At 39.5% G+C, this 21313-nt stretch overlaps 2 protein-coding genes across 4 annotated transcripts in view; one reads left to right on the top strand and one right to left on the bottom strand.

The window, feature by feature from the left end:
* Positions 1 to 76: 76 nt before the first annotated feature.
* On the top strand, positions 77 to 10103 carry lrrc73 (leucine rich repeat containing 73). The gene is made up of 6 exons (XM_057342654.1): positions 77 to 1147; positions 3673 to 3833; positions 4636 to 4758; positions 5059 to 5159; positions 7882 to 8077; positions 9748 to 10103. The coding sequence occupies exons 1-6, from the start codon at positions 876 to 878 to the stop codon at positions 9819 to 9821; spliced, it is 927 nt and encodes a 308-aa protein (XP_057198637.1). The 5' UTR covers positions 77 to 875; the 3' UTR covers positions 9822 to 10103.
* A 4274-nt stretch (positions 10104 to 14377) lies between these two features.
* tjap1 (tight junction associated protein 1 (peripheral)) overlaps positions 14378 to 21313 on the bottom strand; it is a 96384-nt gene continuing 89448 nt past the window's right edge. For all 3 annotated transcript variants that reach the window (XM_057342582.1, XM_057342583.1, XM_057342584.1), the window contains one exon: positions 14378 to 19450. In XM_057342582.1, the coding sequence (XP_057198565.1) occupies positions 18026 to 19450 (1425 nt within the window). In that variant the 3' untranslated portion in view covers positions 14378 to 18025. The remainder of the gene's footprint in view (positions 19451 to 21313) is intronic.

Below are 21313 nucleotides of genomic sequence, written 5' to 3'. Positions count from 1 at the left end.
CGCCTGCAAACCTTTAGGTGAATGAATTGTGGATTTATTATAAACGTGTATATTGCTGCATAGATTACGTTGCAGTTACAACAAAAATAATAGTTTAAAGTTAGATCATGGGAAACTTACAGTACAAATAAAATAAAATAAAATATGGTTACTACAATGAACCATATGGTTCCACAGCTCTAATCGATTTATAATGCATTGGACCTCCAAAAATGCATTCACAAAAATAGATGTTCACTACCTCAACATATTTTGGCTCGCCCATTTACAGGCATTTTCCCCATACACACCGAGCACACAAATTGTAGCCGATAAGGGGATTACCTAAAGCCTGCAAGAGGTGTTCCTACAAATAGCTGTTTGTGTATTGGTGATGATGATGATGGTGGGTTGTTGAGAGCATTGTAACGCAGATGTCATCTGGGTGTCCATAGTAACCGCCAGTACAAACGCAGCATCATCGTATTCGCCTCGATGCTGCAAAGACTGAAGCACAGAGAGACGTCAAGCTTGAAGATACAAAACGCTGAAGTAGCACCACACCTCTCCGCGTTTATGTGAGCCTGTAGCTGATGTGCTGGCATACGCGCTGCGTTAGAAAATGCGCACCCGTGCTCTTTTTTCAGTCGATGGCCAATGATGTCAGTGCCGTGGAGACAACGGAGGCACCACAACTTTAACAACAGCGGCTGAGCTTACATCGCTCGTTCGTTTACGCATTGTATATTCTCTTGCTAAAAAAGATATGGTATTGCACAAGCCGTTGTGTGGTACTTGTTTGGTGTAAGTTGGAGAATGTGGATACTGTAGGGCATCTCTTTAAGGATCCGTAATGCTGTCCAGCCGGGCCGTTAGTCGAGCCTGACACCGCCGCGATGCTGCCGGGCTCCATACAGATCACGGGAGAGGCGCTGTCCGGAGCTGAAATCAAGGATATGTGCGAGAGCCTGAAGGAGAACAGTGTGAGACTTCTGTCTGTACGGGGCTGTCAGCTGTCCGATCGAGACTTCGGCCGCGTGTGTCGCGGCGTGGCGGAGTCTCACTCACTCGCTCAGTTGAACCTGAACCTCGGCGTGGTGTCCACTATCAGCCGGACGAAACAGCTGGCCGATGCGCTGAAGGCTAACAGATCCATTCAGACCCTCTTGTAAGTTAAAGCTGCCCTCAGTTACAGTGTTGAATTTGTCTTGTGTTAGTGCTGTTTGACAAGACAAGCATTGCTCTTGTCTACAAACACGGCAAAAGATGTTGAAACCCCATAACTTTAGTATTGTGGTAGCCCATGAGTGTGTATTAAGGATGTGACTGCTTGCCTAAATTTATGGTGTAGATTCGTGTTTTTTGCCTGACAGATGATGAAATCCATAGACTTACATTGAAAGAAGGGGTTGTTGTATTACGTAGGGGTATTGTAGGGGTAAGATTTTAGGGGTCGGACAAAATAATGTGAAGACCGGGGGCTCTTTATTGGGTGTTGAACCACCATTTGCCTTTAATACAGCTTCAAACCTTCATACAACAGATTTATACTTATAGTCTCCAGTGTAATATTGTACCGTTCATCCATCAGAACATCTTGCAGTTGCTTTAGAAAGTGAAGTTCTGCTTCTCACTCTTGTCAAATTCTTGGAGACTATTGCGCTTAAAAACACCAAACAGTCGGTCTGAGAAGACACCTTTCTTATACTTACCATAACACGGTTGAACGTAACTTGGTTAAAACCTTGTTTTGACATGCAAACCTAAGGTTTGTTTTTCCCCAGTAGCCAACACAAATAATATTAACCCTTATGGGCGTTCATGTTATTTTGTCCAACCCCGTACAGTATCTAAATCAGCAGATTTCCTAACTCCTAGGAGACCCAGAAGATGCCATCTAGCAGCATGCGAAACTACTTTAAACCCAGTCAGAGTACACCATGTCAACATAACACACTAGCATTCAATTCAATTTATCTTTAGAAAATATTCAAATGCATTTTATCCTCCACAAATGTTTGTTATCAATTTAGGCCAAATGCATTCTCCAGTCAAACTTTGTCTTAGGAGTGCTATTAGTACTTTGTAAATAAACACCTTTTTTTAGTTGAAAGTTTTAAAGTTGACACGCGGCTGACATGTCCCCGACATATACAATGACCCGAGTTCAGCTCGAGGTCCTTTGCCGATCTCTTTTCCCTCCCTCCACCCTCTATTTTGCTGTGCCTTCCTTACTCACAGTTTTGTCCAATCAGTACGTCAGCTCTGGGCCCATATACAATTTTTTTTACCCAATCCAGCCAGGCCTGTATGCACCTGCCTACATACCCAGATGCTATGCTACTTTGTCCAATAAAGGCCCTTACATTTTTTTATGCCTGGTTTCACAGACAAAGTCCCATAAAATCAATGTTTGAGTTATCTAAAACAAAAAACGTATTTGAAAATATATGCGAGTCATAGTTTGATCTTAGGATGCACATGAATAACGTTTTTTATGCAACATTGATACTTAATAGTTAAAAATACTTAAAAATGTATACTAATACACAGTGTGGAGATTTTAGTGACATGTAGTGGTGAGGTTGTGAATTGCATCCAACGGCTCACTCCCCCCTCCCTTTTTAAGCACTACGGTGGCAGACACAGGACTAAGACGTCGTCATGTTTTTGCTTCTTTGCCGAAGGAGATAACGTATTTACGAAACACGTTCTGTAGAGCAGTTTGTCCGTTTAGGGCTACTGTAGAAACAACACGGTGAATTCAACGTAAGGGGACCCGCGGTGTATGTAGATAGAAATAACTCATTCTAAGGTTATAAAAACATTTCAACACTTCATTATGTAAAGTCTTTATACATATGTTATACTTGTATTTCATTTCCGTCAATAGATCCTTCAAAAAAATAAACACTGGACCTTTAAATGCCCCAGTTTAACCGAAGCTTACTCCTTCCTTAAAGGGATATTTCAGAGGCAAAACAAAATGTCCCCATGTTTTACTCACCCTCAAGGCATCCTGACTGAATATGACTGGAAGAATAATGCAATCAGAGTTATAATACCACGGATCCTTTTACTTCCAAGCGGTAGAATGGGAGTGAATGGCAGGCAATTTTTTGAAGCTCCAAAAAGTGCATCCATCGATCAAAGAACGGCTTGACACGGCTCCGTGGTCTTAACAAAGGTCTTCTGTAGCGAATCGATGCGTTTGTTTAAGAGAAATATCCATATTGACAGCTCTATTAACGTTGATGTCTGTTATCCCTCTGCTGCGCGTTAACCAGAGGCTTGTTTTTTCCGGCAAATGACAGTGATGAAAGCTCCCGCGATTCTAACTCTCTGGGATTGAAGTGTTATAATATTTTAATATTAAATTGCAAATGGTCTTCTTTCTTGCATCTACTTGCATACTAAATTGTGATTGGCCCATTATTTCCACAGTCTGTTTGACTCTCTTTGCAATAGTCAGCGCAAAATGTTAATCGATTTTCAGATTATTTAAATCAAGAGCTTAATGTCACGACACTGGAAAGTTTAAAGCATCTCTGATGCTGCATTTCATTTACATAGAGCCTAAGCGTAAGGTACATGAAACCCGATTTCTTGTCTGCCTTACAAGCAGAGACTGTGAGTCTAACACAGAACGTGATGTCCCTTGCATCTCTGTCCACTCTTTCTGTGCCCTTACAGTTTACACGGGACTCCGCTTTTAGATGCAGGACTGGTCACCCTGAACGGAGCCCTTTCCACTCACCCCTCACTCGTGTCCTTGGACCTGGGGGACTGCATGCTGGGAGATGAGGCTGTACGTCTCATATGTGGCATGCTGCCTCCAGACGGAGCCAAATCAGGTACAATATCACAATTTACACATTCATAAAACAATACAGTTTATAATATACCGTGTGTCGTGAAGGTGTTGAGAAATCAAGTTTGTGACGCATTCAGTTTCAACCCTTATAGTATTATTATAGCAGTGAAAAGGCAGAGGCAGATAAGGACAGAGGAGGACGCAAAAACACATCAACTGACATGAATATCAAACGTAATAGTGCGTTCTTTGTCTACAAAGGGGTCTTTCATCATCACGTCACGACTGGATTAATCAGCACCACAAAGCTTTTAAAATCCCTCAGTGCGCTCTGTATAACTATCTATTTACACCCCAACTGTCAGCCCAACACTACCGCACACACAGCAAATAAACAGGTCACTTATTATCCTCCTAGATGGTACTATAATAATGGAAAATGTATCATTAAACCTACATCAAGCAAAGTATGGACTTCATTATGTATGGACCTCACATCAGAGGCCTTCCATGTATGCACTTTGGCTGTTTATAAAAGGATGAAGAAAATATTTGTGCTCAATGGCAGTTATGCCTGTTCTTCCATTGTGTATCCAGCCCACAATACTTTATAATGACATACTATTTGTTGACCGGTCTATTTGTCATAAAATAATGACTTTGAGAATGTTATAATATTGGGAGATTTGGGTATATAACTGGCGCATGATCCTATACTGTGTGTTTGTAAACAAATAAAAATGCTGTACCTTTAAATGAATTGAGATTTCTCAGATTGCTGACTGCTCTTGTGGATGAATGATGTTTTTGTGTTACTGTATGTGATGAATAATACTGTCCAGGGCTAAAGGAGCTGACACTGAGTGCAAACCCAGCCATCAGCACTCAGGGGTGGGCTCGACTGGCCGTCGCGGTCGCTCACAGCTCACAGTTACGGGTCCTCAACCTCGACTACAATCCCTTGGGTGAGCAATTTTTACCAGACATTAATTCCCAGTATTAAGGTGTAGATGTATCCCTAATACTGCAAGAAGCAAGTCTTTCCCTGAAGTATTATGGATGGCGTGGATCTGGTTTTTTATCTGTAGGCTATATATTTTTGGACCGTATTTTGCTGACCATTGCTCGCAGTGAATCAACTGTCACCCAAGCGTACAAATGTTGCTTCCAGAGAACTGCAGGGCTTGCATTTTAAAACTGCACAAGGATGTCAATTTCACCCTGACTGCTCTGCGTCAGCTCTTCTCATTGGTCGTGGTTTTCAGGGGATGAAATCGCTGGGATGTTGGCCGTCGCTGTTGCGTCCAGCAGAACTCTGGAAGTTCTGGATTTGGAGGGAACTGGACTCACCAATCGGTCAGCACAGGTACATACAGATATATGACGTCATTAAACACTTTATAGTGCTAATTTTGAATATTGTTTAAAGGCGGGGTGTCCGATTTCTCTTAGCCGTTGTTGATGTTCAAATCACCAAAACAAACACACCCCTACCCCCATCTTTCGCTTTCGTCAGCGCTCGGCTCAGCTAATGTCCGTCCTGTGCACCTTACTGTTGATTGGCTACAAGGTTGTTTTGGTACTCGGCCTGACTCAGTTGTCTAAAGCGTAATTCGGAAATCGGTTACTCCGCCTTTAAGTAATTACTCGTGTATCGTTGCTGTATTTTACTCCAATATGATATTTAGTACAATAATTCTGTCATTTACTAATCTTCATATTGTTGTAAACCTGTGCACTTTCAGCTAAAACCAAAAGTTAAGGATGTCCCAGCCACTTTGGTCATGTAATGAAAGTGAATGGACACTGATGCTATTAAGTTCCTTCATACAAAACAAATGAGCAATATTTTCAGTGCATAATGAAATTTACCACTGCAGATACTAAACTGTCAATTTATTACACGTGGATCATTTTATGATTTATACTAGTGATGAATTATAGGATATGTGGGTGAGATATGCATTAGGGGTGTCACAAATACCAGTGATATTAAAATTCATGAATCAAGAACCATGAAGCATCAATATTTTGTTAATACTTCACGTTCACATATCATAATATTGTACATCATTTAGCACTGTAGTGTAAAATTTTGCCTGAAGAACCACAATGGTTACAAACCTTTCATCATTTGACTGATAGCATTATTTATTTATTAAAAAAAATCTATAGATATTGGGATAATATTGTCGTGAATTCTTTTGACTACAATAATCATGTAATGAAAAGATCTGATATTGTGACAGCCCTAACATAACTGTACATAACTTTCTTTTTATTAAAGAGATGTAGATCAGATATACAGTACATATTATAAACCAGATGAGTCATCCTAATCCATTACACCTAAAGAAAAAGCACTGTAGGGGAATAATGGATTAGGCAGGAAACATGATGACTCTATTCCCTTAAAAGCTTTCAATCTTCATCTCTGGAATTAAAGCTCCCAGCAGGAGGTCTATTGATAGAAGGGGATTATTTTGACCTCCACTAGAGGGCAGAGTTGTCTCACTGCTGTGTGTTCTCCCATCATGATGTATGTAATTACAAATCAGGTCCTTTGTTCATACAACAGTCTTTTATGTGTGCGTAAATGAATGTAGAGATGGTCTTTGAGGTCAAATATAAAATTCAAAGACTGGCTGTGAAATAATCGAGCAGTGTACTAGCTGTGATGCTCTGATGCTCTCATCGCTTCATCTGCACGTCTTTTTTTTGTATTGGTTGTTACTTTGTTGTAAAACACATAACAGTAATCGCCATTTTTCATAAAGTTAGTCCCCATTACCTTAGTGCACTTTTGAGTGGACAAGTGCAGTCATTCAATCCCATGATGCACTGCAATGATGAGTCTGCTACCTGAAACTGAATTTCAGACACAGGCCTAGTATTCTACATCTCTTTCATCTGTTTATTGAACATTTTGGCTGATTTGATGATGCTTTCAGGGCAGAGACTGTAAAAACATTTCACAAATTTCACTGGGCACTTTCTCCCCAGGGGTCACAGTCCCATTTTAGCTAAAAATCTAGAAAAGCATTTGAATGGCATCGTCTCTGCAGGGAGACAGAGGTGAGAGAAGAGTCTCCGTGATGATAATTGTTCTCTGCTCATTGAGAATCTATTATACTGCCAAATGTCTGATGTCTATATCTGATCTTCACAGACATTCTGAAATAAAAATATATGGGAATATACAGGGAAATATATAACGCAATACATTAAATTATACATTTATACTCATATATACATTTATATACTTGTCCATACGTTGGAACCAAAAGCTTACATTTTTCAATATGTGAAAATTCTTTATGTATTATTCAAACTATTGTAATATAATAAAAATGTATCGGTCAATGTAGTTTCAAATATATATTAAATGATTTAATATATTGACAGTTCATCTTTAGCCTGTGTACTAAACTAAAGTTTATACGTCACGTGACTCGCGTCCTTATTTACTTATAACTGAAGTAATAGTGCAGGAAGTAATAAGACTTAGTCCCAAAAGCTGAAATTTACTCAGGAAATGCAAATTCTGACATCATTTATTGTTCCTGTTTCTCAAAGAGCATCACATTAGTGGTACATATGCCATAGGTTTATTTCCCAGGGAACAAAACCTAATAAAGTGTGTAGCTTGAATGTGTCATACGTCATTCTAAATAAAAGCATCCGACTAATGCAAAAAAGGGAAAGGGAAAGTTCGCCCAAAACTGACAAATTCTGTCATCATTTTCTCCTGTGTGACTTTCATTCTTCTGCAGAACACAGAAGAAGATATTTTGAAGACTGTTGGTAACCAAACAAGCTCCATTGACTTCCATTGTATGAACACAAAACTGCTGAGACATTTCTCAAAATACCTTTTTTTGTGTTTCACGGAACAGAGTCATACGAGTTTTGAATGTCACAAGGGTTAATAAATGATGACAGAATTTTCAAAAGTAAAACACAAACCTGTACTTTCAAAATAGTATTTCACTCATTCACTCCCTCTCTTGAGTAAACTTGAACTACTTTCCACGGACATTCTTGACGTTGCGTGTTCATTAACCATTTGCTTGCTCGTTTGTCATCAGGTCTTCCTTGACATGGTTGAGAACTACCCCACCTGCCTGCGTGCGCTGGTTCTAGCCGAGAACGATATCAGCCCTGAGCTGCAGCAGCAAATCTCTGATCTGCTTTCAGAAGGAGAGGAGGAGGAAGATAAAGACGGAGAGGCGCGCGGTAGCTCCGTCACCCCCCGAGAGAAACCGGCCTGGGTTCCCCACAGCAGTAAGGGCTGACGCAGTCTCAAACTCTCTCAGCCTGTTCTCTTCGCTTCAAGACTGTTTTTCATTCAGATTCTCTGCTTCTTCTCTGTGTGAGTGGATGACTGTCCTGAAGCTACTGCTTCTAAAAGTCTGGGACACGGCGAAGTACAGAAATGCACATGTCTCATGCAATACTTGTCATGAGATACTACTTGTGAAATAGAAAGCTGGATTTCGTATATCAGCCGGGTTGTGAGATGTTCTCTGTCCTGTGTATTCTAAGGTTATTCAATGTAAGGTTCGAATTGAAAGGGACAGTTCACCCGAAAACGAACACTTTATCATCATTTCCTCGCTCTTACGATTTTCCAAACCCATGCAAGTTTTTTACTTTAATGGAACATAAAAGGTGACTGGGTCTGTCAAACAACAAATTGATAAAAAAAACGAACACGCCCTGCGTCAGGTTTAAAGGCAGGAAGGATGTTTGTTTACATCACATACAAGAATTCAAAGCATTTTCTATAAATGCTCCGTTTTTGGAGGAGATTTGACTTTTGCGTTTGCTTTGACAAAGAGCAAAATGCTCATACATCTTGAGAAGACTTCCATTGCTACATTTATGACACTTTTATGTTGCTTTTTCATTTATGTTGGCGCTCGAAAGACCCAGTGCCCATTTACTTCCATTATATGCAAAAGAGCAGCCACGATATTCTCTTATGTGTTAAATCATATTTGGATTACATAAGTGTTAAACAATGATATTTTTGTTTTAGGAGCGTTTTTTATTTTATGAGGCCATATTTCGTAACAACAAATGTTGTTCTTCTTTTTCGAATAATAAAATAATAAATTAATCTAAATGATCAATATGGCAGCAGAACTGAAGAACTCCTAGAATGAAATATCATGTTAGGTAACTACAAGAAAATCTGTTTTTGCCTTTAAATTTGAAGCATTTCTGGTGTATTTGTCCTCAAGCCCTGGTTAATTCTGAGGTAAATATTTACATTTATTCATTTAGCAGACGCGTTTGTCCAAGGCAGCTTACAAATGAGAAAGTATTTAACATATCGTCTATGAGCTGTAAACAATGATTGTAGTTTACCAGGCAATGTTTACAAGTATGTTACAAATATAAGGGTTTTGAGTATGAATCAATGGCAACATTTCAATTCTGGGTGTACCGTGACTTTAAAGAAGAACCTTTAGTAGCCTAAGACTACACTGTAAAACTTTGCTGTAGTTTTTGCAGCAGGTTTGCCAGTAACTTACTGTAGCTTTAATTACTACTTAATATACTTTCCGATTAGTACTGTTTTCCATTACTTTCAAACACTTTGACTTTTGAGATTCAAAATGAGCATGAAGAGACATGACATTCAAAAAATGACATTCTTCCCAAGCATTTTTCTCTTGTTTTCTGTAAAAAATATTTTAAAATTAAGATACATTTACAGAACAAGAAAAGTGACCCAAGATATTTAGTCTTGTTTTATGAAAGAAACATATATAAACAAGGTAAGTTTATGCTTAAAACGAAATTGTACATTAACTCTACAGTAAGTTCCTTGCAAACCTGTTGCGAAATTACAGTATAGCAAAGTTTTACAGTGTAGGTGTTCAGAGCTGGTATATCCTCTTTATGTTTATCCATTTCATTGACCAAATTGTCTCTGACCCTTCCAGACTCTTCCAGCTCCCAGATGGTCCTGATGACATCAGGACTGGGTGAGAGCTTTTTGGCAGAGACAGAGATGTGATACTGGAGCTGCCTTTGTTTTGTGCTTGCACTGTTCGACTACTGCAAGATCACCAGTTAGTGTGTAAGCTCGCACACTGCATGACCTGTAGCACTTAGCAGAAGACAGTTGAAAGCTGGAACAAAAACCTTAAACACCAAGTGACTTATAATACGCAATAGCGAAGTATTTATCTTACAGATGTACAGTCTATTTATAAATGCCTATTTAACCAATAACAGTATACTCTGATAGTTCGGCTGTATAGGGTTGATGTGATGGCCTGATGTCTGAATAAATCAGTTTACATCTTTTTAAATGCGTCGTTGGGCCTGTTTTGTTCATTCTGTTTTCAACACTATAGACCAGATTATTAAAATACTGTGTACAACGATTTTCTGTGAAGCTCTTAAACATTCAACTTTATCATCATTATAAATAGACTTTATTCACAGACTTTAGCTCCACTAAAAAGCTGTAAATTTGCATTTAAGTCTCAGAACGGCTGATAGATGTGTTAGATGAGCCGTTGACCCCACTCATATACTATGATATTGTTTCCTCTCATGACTTTGACTAAGCGTCTCTATTCATGGCCAGTGTTGGGCAAGTTACTCTGAAAAAATTATTAATTACTAGTTACTAATTACATATTCAATGGTGTTATTAGATTACTGTACAAATTACTCTCTCCAAAAGTATTTAATTACTTATTACTTTCTATATCCTACATCAACCTTGATTAGTTAAGTGATTCAAGGATAGGCATGAAACGGCTCTTTTAATTCATTCAAATAAATAATACAAAACTACATAAAGTAGTAGTATTAACTGACCAAAGTATTACAAATGTGAGAATTATACATGAAAGCACAGATTTTAAAGTTAGACTTTGAATTTTGATGTCCACTATTGCACACACATATATCACACACAGTATTTAGTTGAATTACTTCAGAAGTAACTGTGATTAAATTACAGAAAAAGTTGGAGTATTATTCATTACTTAGTTACACCCAACACTGTTCATGGCCAGGGATCAAATGCAGAAATAGACACCCAGTACCTAACGTCTACCTCTTCTCTCATACAGCAGCTGCCAGGAAAGGCAAATAATAAAGGAAGGAAACTATAGTCTATAATTAATGAAATCGACCAAGCTGCTGAAGGACTCAGACAAATGACCGGCCAATTTTCCAGTGGGTAAAGGGGTAATGAATCCTATTCACTCTGTGCTCTTCCTCATGACAGGACAAAGAATTCAACATGATGAAATACTCATTCATCTAAAGTCTACACAAATCTGGTTGAAAGTGAAATGAGATCAGATCCAGCCAGGCAATGCACCGAAGAGCTGACTGGGTCTAGAATCAACAATGCAAACAATATTACTAAAGAGAGAGACTCTTAAGCAGATAATAAAATATGAACTATGAATTAGTACCGGCTTAATTTTTTAAAGGGGTCATATCATAAACATTTTATTTCCCATTTTTTATCTGTTGCTTACTTAGATCTGTTTCTATAGACCACTTTGCAAGATGTAAACACTGGTCCAGAATCACATCCGGTTTCTTTTTAAAATGTTATTATTCTTTTTAATTCTTACATAGTTAAACCTTAAAAATATTAGTTTAACATTTTGATTTGGTTATAAATGTTCTGTTGGTTGTATTCTGTTTAAAGGGGATGTGCAACAGTGTTTCATGCATTCTGACTTCTTTACAATGTTAACCGTGCTGGCTTCTCATGCTTGACATGGTCAACTTGTCAAGAAACGAGTTAGACTTATGACATAGTATTTCTGTGCTCGATACACTCCCCCAGCGTTCGTATAGGTTTCGGAAAGTTTTTTCTGAACATGAAATTCCCTTACGCAACAACTTTTCTTAGTCCCTTATTGGACTATCCCCGGAAAAGCACGCCCACACGTCAACCCGCGAGAGAAAGAGCCCACCCACGTGTCAACCACGGAGAGTGGGAGAAAGAGCACGCCCATCAATGTGCTCCTTGGTTCGAGAAGTTCAGCTGTGTTTGTTTGTTTACTGCATTTGGGTGATGAATGTGATATAAACGGTGGATATAATGCAGGATTTGGAGATTGTTTGAAACCGATAGATGCGGCGGTCCCAGCGCTAAAAAACAACGGTCATGAACCCGCAAACGGTAAGTTTAACTGAGTCATATGTCTGTGTTTTGTTGGCAATCGGCGTGTATGTGCATAAGGTACACAACATGAACTTATAGTGAATCAACAGTTATGCAGGGATAATGAGATGATGTATTGTGTGCTCGTGCTGTAGTTCTGAGCTCTGAAACGATGAACTGTTAACGTAAGCACCTCCTCTCTCATTTCCCTCACGTTGCACACAAAAAGACAATAAAAAACAACACAAACAAGCTTAGGCCCACATGCATTTTATTTTTCAATCTCCATGGATAATAGGCAGGCATCAGTGTCATCTTCTACCTGCAATAAGAGATGTTAGGTCAGGAAACAATATAGAAATAGTTACTTAATCTCCAATCTTTTAAAAACGAATCTCCAGTTTTAGGTTTGTGTTCTTTATATTGTCAAGGTCAATGTATTGAAGTTTTTACTTTTTAATGAGCATATATCCAACCTTTAAAGACTATAAAAAGTTTGGTAACACTTTACATTAAGGTACCCTTTATAAAGCATTTATAAATGTGTTCATTAATGATTAATAAGTAATTTACAAATGCATTATAAAGCAGTTATAACTGCACGAATAAAAAGGATTTAACGAAATACCTGCCAAATAGTGAGCCATTTTAAACTCACGTTATAAATGCTTATTAAATGTATTTATTCATTATTTATTTGGCTCGAAAGCAGATTCATTATTATCTTGATGTTGTTTGCAATATAGGCTGTCAGACTGGGCACTGTAGGGTGTTATGCTGGTTTTCTTGTACCTGCTCACTATTTGGCAGGTATTTCGTTAGAATCCCACTTTTTATTCATGCAGTTATAACGGCTTTATAATGCATTTGTAAATGACTTATTAATAATGAACACATTCATAAATGCTTCATAAAGGGTACCTTAATGTAAAGTGTTACCAAAAGTTTATACATGGATGCGACTTGCGCCTTTTGTGGAGAGAAATCAATAATTCACAATACATTATAAGCAATAAAATAGCACAATAAAACCATATTTTCCTCATCTCTGTAGCACTTTTCTGTGCAGACTCAGCAGATGTAGGCCTTTCGGATGATGTGGACTCCTGCAACTGCTACGGAGTTTATCCAATTTAAGAAATGTTATTGAAATGGACAGCCCTCCAGACACTTTCCTCAGTATCTTATCTAGTGAACAATAATGGGTATAAAACACTTTATTTTGTGAGGGGGAAATGTCTTTTGACGTAACAACCAGCCAATAGCAGTGCTGCTGATCACTGGTCCTTCTATCGATATATGCTTCCTTTCCAAACAGTGTGGGAGCGTGAATGATCCCAGACAATTTAATCCCGATACACTTACTTAACAACAGGTGCGTTGGAAGAACCAAATGATCCAGATCATGATTAGCAGGATTAGGTAATCTCGGATGTTTCATTTGATCTTGGATGTAAGCGATGTACAAAGAACGGGCCTGTGGACTAAATTTCCTTTATTTTCCTATTACATATACACTGAAAAAAAAACAATGAATAGGATTTACTTAAAAAAAAACTGAATTTAACACAAAAATATTAAGTAGTATTTACTTGCGCAATTTAACACAAAAATATGAAGTAAACCCTATTAGTTGTTATTTATTTTGAATTATGGCAGCTATGGTACATACTTGAAATTGAATTGGATGTGTTATGATAACATACTGTGACTGTGAGACCTCCAAGCTTCCTCCACAACCCCAAAGATCATTCATTGAAACTGAGCTCCAAATATTGATTTTATTCAATTCGGATGAATAATGTACACTTCAACAATGCCTGTTTGGTATTCCTGCCTAGTTATAGTAAGGTCATATGAAGACGACATCTTATAATATTATAATCTTGTTATATACCACCATCCATATCTGAAGGGATCAGTCATTAAAAAAAGCGATTTTAGAAATGCATATTTAACAAGATCCTTGATCGCCTAAGGTTACCCGAGGACCTGTAGTGTGAACAAGGCAGATTTTATAAATGTAGTGTGTGAAAGACAAGAATGAGAGTGTTCACTTATAAGTCGTATCAGCAAAAACTGCCTGTTTAGTCAAGTCAGAGAGGGGAGGAATAGACAAGTGTGTTAAGATTCAACCATGCCATCAACACTGTCAAACCAAACAGTGAATAGTTATATCTGTATCTGTTCTGTTGAAGTGCTCTACGGACCTGAATTACTGCTTGGATAAGTTCTGACAATCACAGTGCACAAATGTTGTCACCCGGTTGCTATGTGCCACCTTACAGACGCAAAGCCTTCTGACCACCAGTGGGCACTCTTACATCACAACTGTCCTTCAGTGGCCACACCGACATCATCCGACACATCAAAAATACAACACAAACACTGCCTGAAAGCTGTGCCTTGAGCTGACAAAATACCAAGGGTATAAAGTTCAGACTGATTACGTTTAAAATAGCTTTATTTGTTTTAAAATATACATCAGTTTACAAATTCAGAAAATAAGATTAGTTTTAAGCCTTTTTAAGGGGAAAATCAAATGTGTACGGTACATCTACACAATCATAAAAGCTTTAACTAAAACTCAAAAGAAATTCCCATAAACCATGATGGCATTGTTTGCATGGGACAACATCCAGGGAACATAAGACATGGAGAAGCACCATATTGCAGCTGTTAGACATCTGTAAGACTAGAGGACTGTTTGTAGGGTGTGAAGTAAAATCAGTTGACAAATTATAACATGAAATGATCCAAATTTGAAATGCATGAAAGAGTGGTTGTCACCAACACGTTCGACACAGAACATAAATTCTGCAACCAATACAGGACACATGGTGGTCTCCAGATTCAAGAATGTATATTAACATAAAAAAGCATTTTTACTTTATAATATATTATAATGTGATGTATACAGTCAAACAGCAAAATCAAAATGAAATGTAGCGCAAGACGTAATTGTATTCATTGGAAATTTCTCTGATTGTTAATAGTGACCACTTTAACTCAGAATAAAGACAGAAAATGTTGGATTTTTGACTATTTGTTACATTTTCCATTAGCCTCAAGTGGATGATGTCACAGGCATTCACAATGAAAAGGTACAAAAAAACCCCATTTTGTCTTAAAACTAAACCTGTCTCAAGGAATTACGCATAATAAGACCAGAAACATTTATTGAGAAAGTAAATCAGATCTGTTTTGTTTTCATGTCACCCGATGATTGGTCAATATCAAAAGCTATTTTAAGACTCAATTTGACATGTTGTTGATGGTTACATGAAAGCTGCCCTATTGATAAAAACAAAGGTTAACACAAAAGAAAAGTGTTTTTCTATCACAGAGACCTCAGCTTCATGCGAGTAAGGATTTAGTGTTCAGTTGAAGGACAACCTTGACTTTTTAATTTATTCAGTAAAGAGTTTGCATGTCTGCGTTTGCAACATCTGAAGGGTCACCTTGGAATAAAGATGTGCACGTCTCTGATGTGAGCAATTAAATCTGGTATTAAAGTTGCAGGAGACCAGAAGAAATAGCCTATTTATACACTAAGTGTATAAGAGACAGGCACATCCCAGCCATTATTTCCCTTTTTGATTTGCACAAACTGTGTACCATCGGATGAGACCGTGAAATATTAAAGGCCGTATGCATCCACATGCGAGACCTTGACAGGCTGTACTCGATCTCTTTAAAGCATCACAGAGCTATTTTGGAACATGATCAGATGTGAATTATTCAGTAGGGTGGGTAGTTACACTTCAATTAATCATGGGCTATTAGTGGTACCCTCATATATTGTGAAAAAAAAAACTGATGCACCAAAGTGTATGACAAGAAAATGGTACGTGTGAATATGGGAGCCCTTCTGCCCTCCACTGAGGAATATTAAACCGAGCAGTTTTGTGGCAGACCAGCAACGCCGTGAATAAACAACAGGTTAACAGGAATTCAATGTCCAGGAATACAGTTGAAACATAATACATTACTTTCGATATGTCCATAAAGAAAACAAACAAAATCTAAGAATAATATATAAACATCATCATCCTAACCTTGGTATATGCTCTGCTGCATATCACTGACAATATATGGAGAAACCCTCAGGTGGAGTGTACTGGATGGAAAAAAAGTAATACTGCATGAAGGTCCTTATGGGAAAATATAAATAAAATTGTAAAAAACACCAAAAAACACAAAACAAGCGGCACTTAAAACGGCAGCATTGAGTTTAATTATCTCTAAAATATATAATAATCCAAAACAAAACAAAGGATGCTTGGGTCTGAAACTCAGAAAAGCTGATAAGTCATAAAATGTTAAGATTCTATTTGAACCAGGCTTGAAATGAAATGACTGAAATTTAAGACTGGAATAAAGAAAACTTCTGTCTGATGACCCCAAATCAAGAGAAATCTACACAAAAATACACACAAAAAAAACCACATCAAAAGATGGTGGGATGCACATTCCCCTTGAAATACACACAGCACGTACAGATCAGTTAAAAGAATAATGAGGAATCTATAAAAGTGGATGCTACATAAAATCGACTACATTCATTAAGAACAAACCATGGCTTTCCATGAAATCAAGAGTTTAAAAACCAAACAAAAATCTATATGTGTTTGTGTCAACGCTTCTGGCCAAAATTGCTAATTTTGAGCTTAATATTTTTTACTGTATGCAACATTCCTCATTTATCTGTAAGCAAATTCATCAACAGACAGAAGGCTTGGCTATGTTTCGAGTATTTTTTAACATTACTATATGCATAGCTTGTTTCAATATTAACATTCCCCTGAATGGCGATGTGTGCCGTCAGCAGCGAGGGGATGCGCATTAATACACCCCAACATGAAATACCAATGACACAACAGAACAAAGTACTTTTACTCTTAAATACTGCTCATTCAAAATTTGTCTGAAATATTTTTTAACCCCAGCCATATGTTTTAAAATCGCCAAATACAGCACGGATTGAGTTTAATTTGAATGCATTCCAGTAAAGTAAGCACTACTAACGTTAGGGTTTGTATACTTTCCCATTTCATGACAATATTCTGTTCTAATACACTTATGTAAGTGCTTAACTGCTTTAAGTGAAATAACGGGACAGTTCAGACTCAACCAGCAAGACAAATAAATACACAAAAAAACAAAATATTCCAAATCAAATTTAAATATCATTAGTCAAATGAAACAAATGAGAATACAAATCAGTAAGTGTATCCAAGTACTCGATCTTTAAAACAATATATTGATACAGTAAAATCAAAATCCTTTCGTGATTCATATTGTTTACTAAAGTAAAAAAGCTGTCTTTAGGTCGTGTGTTGAAATACAGTGGCAAATCGATGAAGAGAGGTAAAATTAGAGGTAAAGAATCCACTTAGTTCGTACTGATTGAAAGCAGACTAAAGGAACAAGACGTCCTTTTAAAGGGTGATGGAGAGCCCCCTCTGTCAGAGCAAGGGTTAGGCACTGAAAATCGACAAGAGAATGAGTTAAACTCCGCTTCAACCCACAGACTACCTGACGGTATCTGCAAAGCTGTGGTCGTTTGGTGTCATCCTAATCTTTTGCAATGAAGGACTGGGATACTGGATATATGTCATCTGGGTTGAGAACTCTCACCCGGCAAGAGTAACTGTAAAACATCCATTTAAAGGTGTTACGTGTCGGTGCGACACCACAGGGATCGGTCCTTGTCTCCTTTAAAGGACTCTCAGAGGCGTAGTATGGCTATGTCCTGCTGACCTCAACTATGTCACGCCAAGCAGAGACAAGTCTTGCAGTGGTGAAAGTCACCTTAACTCAAGACATTCTAGAACGATCCCTCAAGTAGTGTTCTCTCGATGCATCCCGGATTCTGAGAGATACTGTTAGAAAGCTCCACGCATCAGAGAGAGAGGACAGCAGAGTTAGAATGCAACAGCAACAGCAGCATGATCAGGAATGGCTACAGCAACGCTGGTTGGATCCCTTCCTTTTGTTGTGTGCCGCCAGGACTAGTGATTGCCAGATGAAGAGCACTCAAGGTAAAGAACAAGAGAAGAGTGAGCCTGAAAGTCTCAGTCCAGCAGGTTTCCATGCTCTTGAGCTCTGGTAAGGCTGTCTTTGCGGTGCAAGTGGTGAACTCCCATCCTCTTGGGACTCTTCAGAGGTCTCGATGAGCCAGTCCGAGGGGGCTTGTCTGCAAAATCCTCCAGGGCGGTTAGGACCCTTGACCCAATGACAGGGAAGTCCTGGGGCAGAATATCTCGTTCTTCAGCAGAATTTCCAGCTGAGCCGACATCTTCAGCAAATTCCAGACGCTTTGTAGAAGCCGGACTGCTCTCGACGGTGACCATGGTGTCACCGCTAGCACCATCGTTGTCGAGCGGATCAAGGGCCATCAGTAGACGTTCACCCTCCTCTCGGCAAAAGTCCCCGCCGTACTGCGTCTTTTTCGCCCTGAGGTCTGCCAGGCTGCTGGTGTCTGTATCTAAACTGGACTCTCGGCTCGCTGTCCAGCTCTGTGCTGAAGACCCTTCCTCACCGTCGGAGTAAGCACCTCGGTGCACCCCTACCCCTGACTTTCCATTACGGCTCCTTTGGAGATCCTTAACCGTCTCGCTGCTGAAGGATGTACGGTTCACAAGGGAGCCGTCAGTGGATGGAGCCATTTTTTCAACGAACATGCGCTGCCAACTGGCCAGTAGGTCCTCCTCTGAACTACCTGAGCTGGCAAAGGCGCTTGGGGGTTGAGGAGGACTGCTAAAGGGGCTGGAATGACTGGACAGAGTGTCTGTGGCATCCATGTGCGGTGGTGTACGTTGGTGAGATGCATGCCCTCCACCAGACGATGAGGACGTGCCGGACCGCCAGCCACCATCGGATACAGAAGGGCTATTGGGCACGGTGCGCTGGCGCTCGGATGCTTCCTCCTCATTCTGCACAAGACTGAGAGAAATGGCCTGACGTGTGGCATACGTGCAGTTGGGCAACGGGCTGTTCTTGGGAATTTTCACTTTTTCGTCGGAGGAGAACTCGATTACTTTGCGGCCGGGGTAAAGCGGGTGTGGCGGTGGAGGAGCTGGGTAGGGATTCAGCTTCTCAAAAGAAGGGGATGCACCATCTTCACCTGACGGACCATCCAGACTGCCCTGGCTTCGACTCATGCCGTTCATATGCTGCTGATCAGAACTTGGTCTAGAATGAACAGGCCCCCCATTCGCACGCCCTCCGCTGTCGTCCTGGGGTGCCGTCATGTCGACGTGTACAAATACGTCTTCGGCCACTGGTCGACCGGCACTGCTGCTAGACTGCGCCGAGTTGAGCACCATGGGCTCCGGCTTCTCAAGAACACGGGCAATGACGGATGTGGGCACCACGTCTGCAAGAGTCAGACTGAGAGTGTCAGGGTCTTGCGCTTGAGCTCCCTGAGAGCCCTGTGTCTTGTTAGGCAAGCTGCTCTTCATGTGCTTGTTCACCATGTCCTGTAGCTCGTAAGGCAACTGAAAAACACCACAAAAACAAAAAACAGAAACAAATGTCACAAGATTCACTTTACCTACTTCCATTAACTTTTTGGAGTTGTTGAATTGAATTTCATTTTCTAGGGTCACATTAAATGTTAACCAGCCTCAGGTCGTATGTCTTCGGACAAGACATACATGCCAAAAAATAAAAGTATATTTTGCTCGTTTTTTATGCTTATGGTAATACAGCTTTGGAACAACATGAAGGTGCCAGAATACTTTTTGGGGGGTTAACTACTCCTTTAAGGGGGTTAACAGGTGTTCTGGCAATTGGACTCCTACTGTTACTATGATATCCTTGTAGCTTTCACACTTTGTGGATGAAATCCTCTCCTCTCTGTGATCTTAAAAGTTGCAATTCTTTAAGAATTCAACATGTACTCCGTGAACACTGGGATGTGAACAGGGTGTTCAGTGAGGCCTATCCACAATACATCACCAATGAAGGTCATCTCAGTCATGATCAAAAGCATCCTTTAATTAAATACAACCCAATGTCTCTTCGCCCTGACACAGGACAGAAGAATAGCAAGTAAAAAGCTGACCTCAAATTAGATTATTACTGAAGAGAGCCAAGACAGACACAGAGGACTAAAAGAAAAAAGCTAGATGATGAGGACCTTTATGTCGTTTTACAGATTGGCATGCTTGGACGAAGCCAAGCAGTATATCGATTTGTGGAAAAAAGACCACAAAGTCCCGTTCAGCTTTATGTTGTAACGATCCTCTGAGGCTGCACTTACCCACAAACCTTCACTTCCTCTGGGTGTGGGGCACGGGAGAATCAATGCGTCCAGGCTGCACTCCTAAACATGACCCCTTCATGAACCCTAACTTACAATGATGTTCAACATATTCATTATGCCACGGTGTACAGTTAACGTAGCATGCCCATCACGTGCTACTGTGGGGACGGTTAAACAACTAAAATATATACAACAGTGTTTCCACTAGGAGTTTGTGAACTTTGGCGCTGGATGACATAATTAACATATTTATGACCTCATAGCATAATTTTTTGAGTTGCAACTTCAGACCCGTTTCGTACTACTCTCTACTCTACTCTGAGCTGTTCCTGCCTTCATAAAGATGCAATCCGTAATTTTTGCCTTTATTTCTCCACATCTGTTTGAAACAAGGAAACAGATTGGAACACTGATTTGACTTCGACCAAAAACGTTCCAGATTGAAGCTTTCAGAATCAGCAAGGAGTTCAAATGTCAGATGTGCAAACATCATTGTTCTCACTTGAGTCAAGATTTAATGCTGTTTGCGGAATAAAACCACCCAGACAAACAGCCTGATAGAGGAGGTGAGCGTGGAGAGCAGGCCACAGGTGCTCATGTCCTGATGTGCTCGATCCTCATATACCCATGAGGTCAAGATGTGTGAGGATACCTCTCAGTTTCTGTATACACAGAGCTGTCAATCAAGCCTGCAATCTGTTGTATTTCCCCCACGGACACATACCAAGGCCAAACCGACAGATGTGTCCGCAGTTAGGTGTCTTGTCAATACCGTCCACATCCAAAGACCAAACGTGTCTCGCAGTGCTCAAACATACACGCTCAATTTTTTTAATAGCTGTTGTAAACCTCGGCCTATTTTCAAAATGACTATTTCCTCTCATGGTCTCTTTCTCTGTATCTCCATCTCTGACTAATCCTCTCTGAAAAACATCATAAGCTCACATCCGTTACACAAAAAGCCACTCTTTTATCAGGTCCTTATACTTACAGGCTCAGATTTTAGTAGGATGTATTTAAATGGATGTCATTCCGTGCTAAATGGAGCACATAATGTAATACTACACACGCATAATCAAATGAACTAATAAAC

The sequence above is a fragment of the Triplophysa rosa genome, linkage group LG9 (assembly GCF_024868665.1).
Source record: "Triplophysa rosa linkage group LG9, Trosa_1v2, whole genome shotgun sequence".
Lineage (NCBI taxonomy): Eukaryota > Metazoa > Chordata > Actinopteri > Cypriniformes > Nemacheilidae > Triplophysa > Triplophysa rosa.
The sequence above is the reverse complement of the archived record's forward strand: the minus strand, read 5'-3'. Positions and strand labels throughout refer to the sequence as shown.

Bases quoted from the DNA above. Each gene is read 5' to 3' on its own strand.
- lrrc73 (XM_057342654.1), top strand. From the start codon at position 876: ATGCTGCCGGGCTCCATACAGATCACGGGAGAGGCGCTGTCCGGAGCT. The intron at 1,148-3,672 runs GTAAGTTAAAGC...GTGCCCTTACAG, and splicing joins AGATCCATTCAGACCCTCTT to TTTACACGGGACTCCGCTTT. The intron at 5,160-7,881 runs GTACATACAGAT...GTTTGTCATCAG, and splicing joins TCACCAATCGGTCAGCACAG to GTCTTCCTTGACATGGTTGA.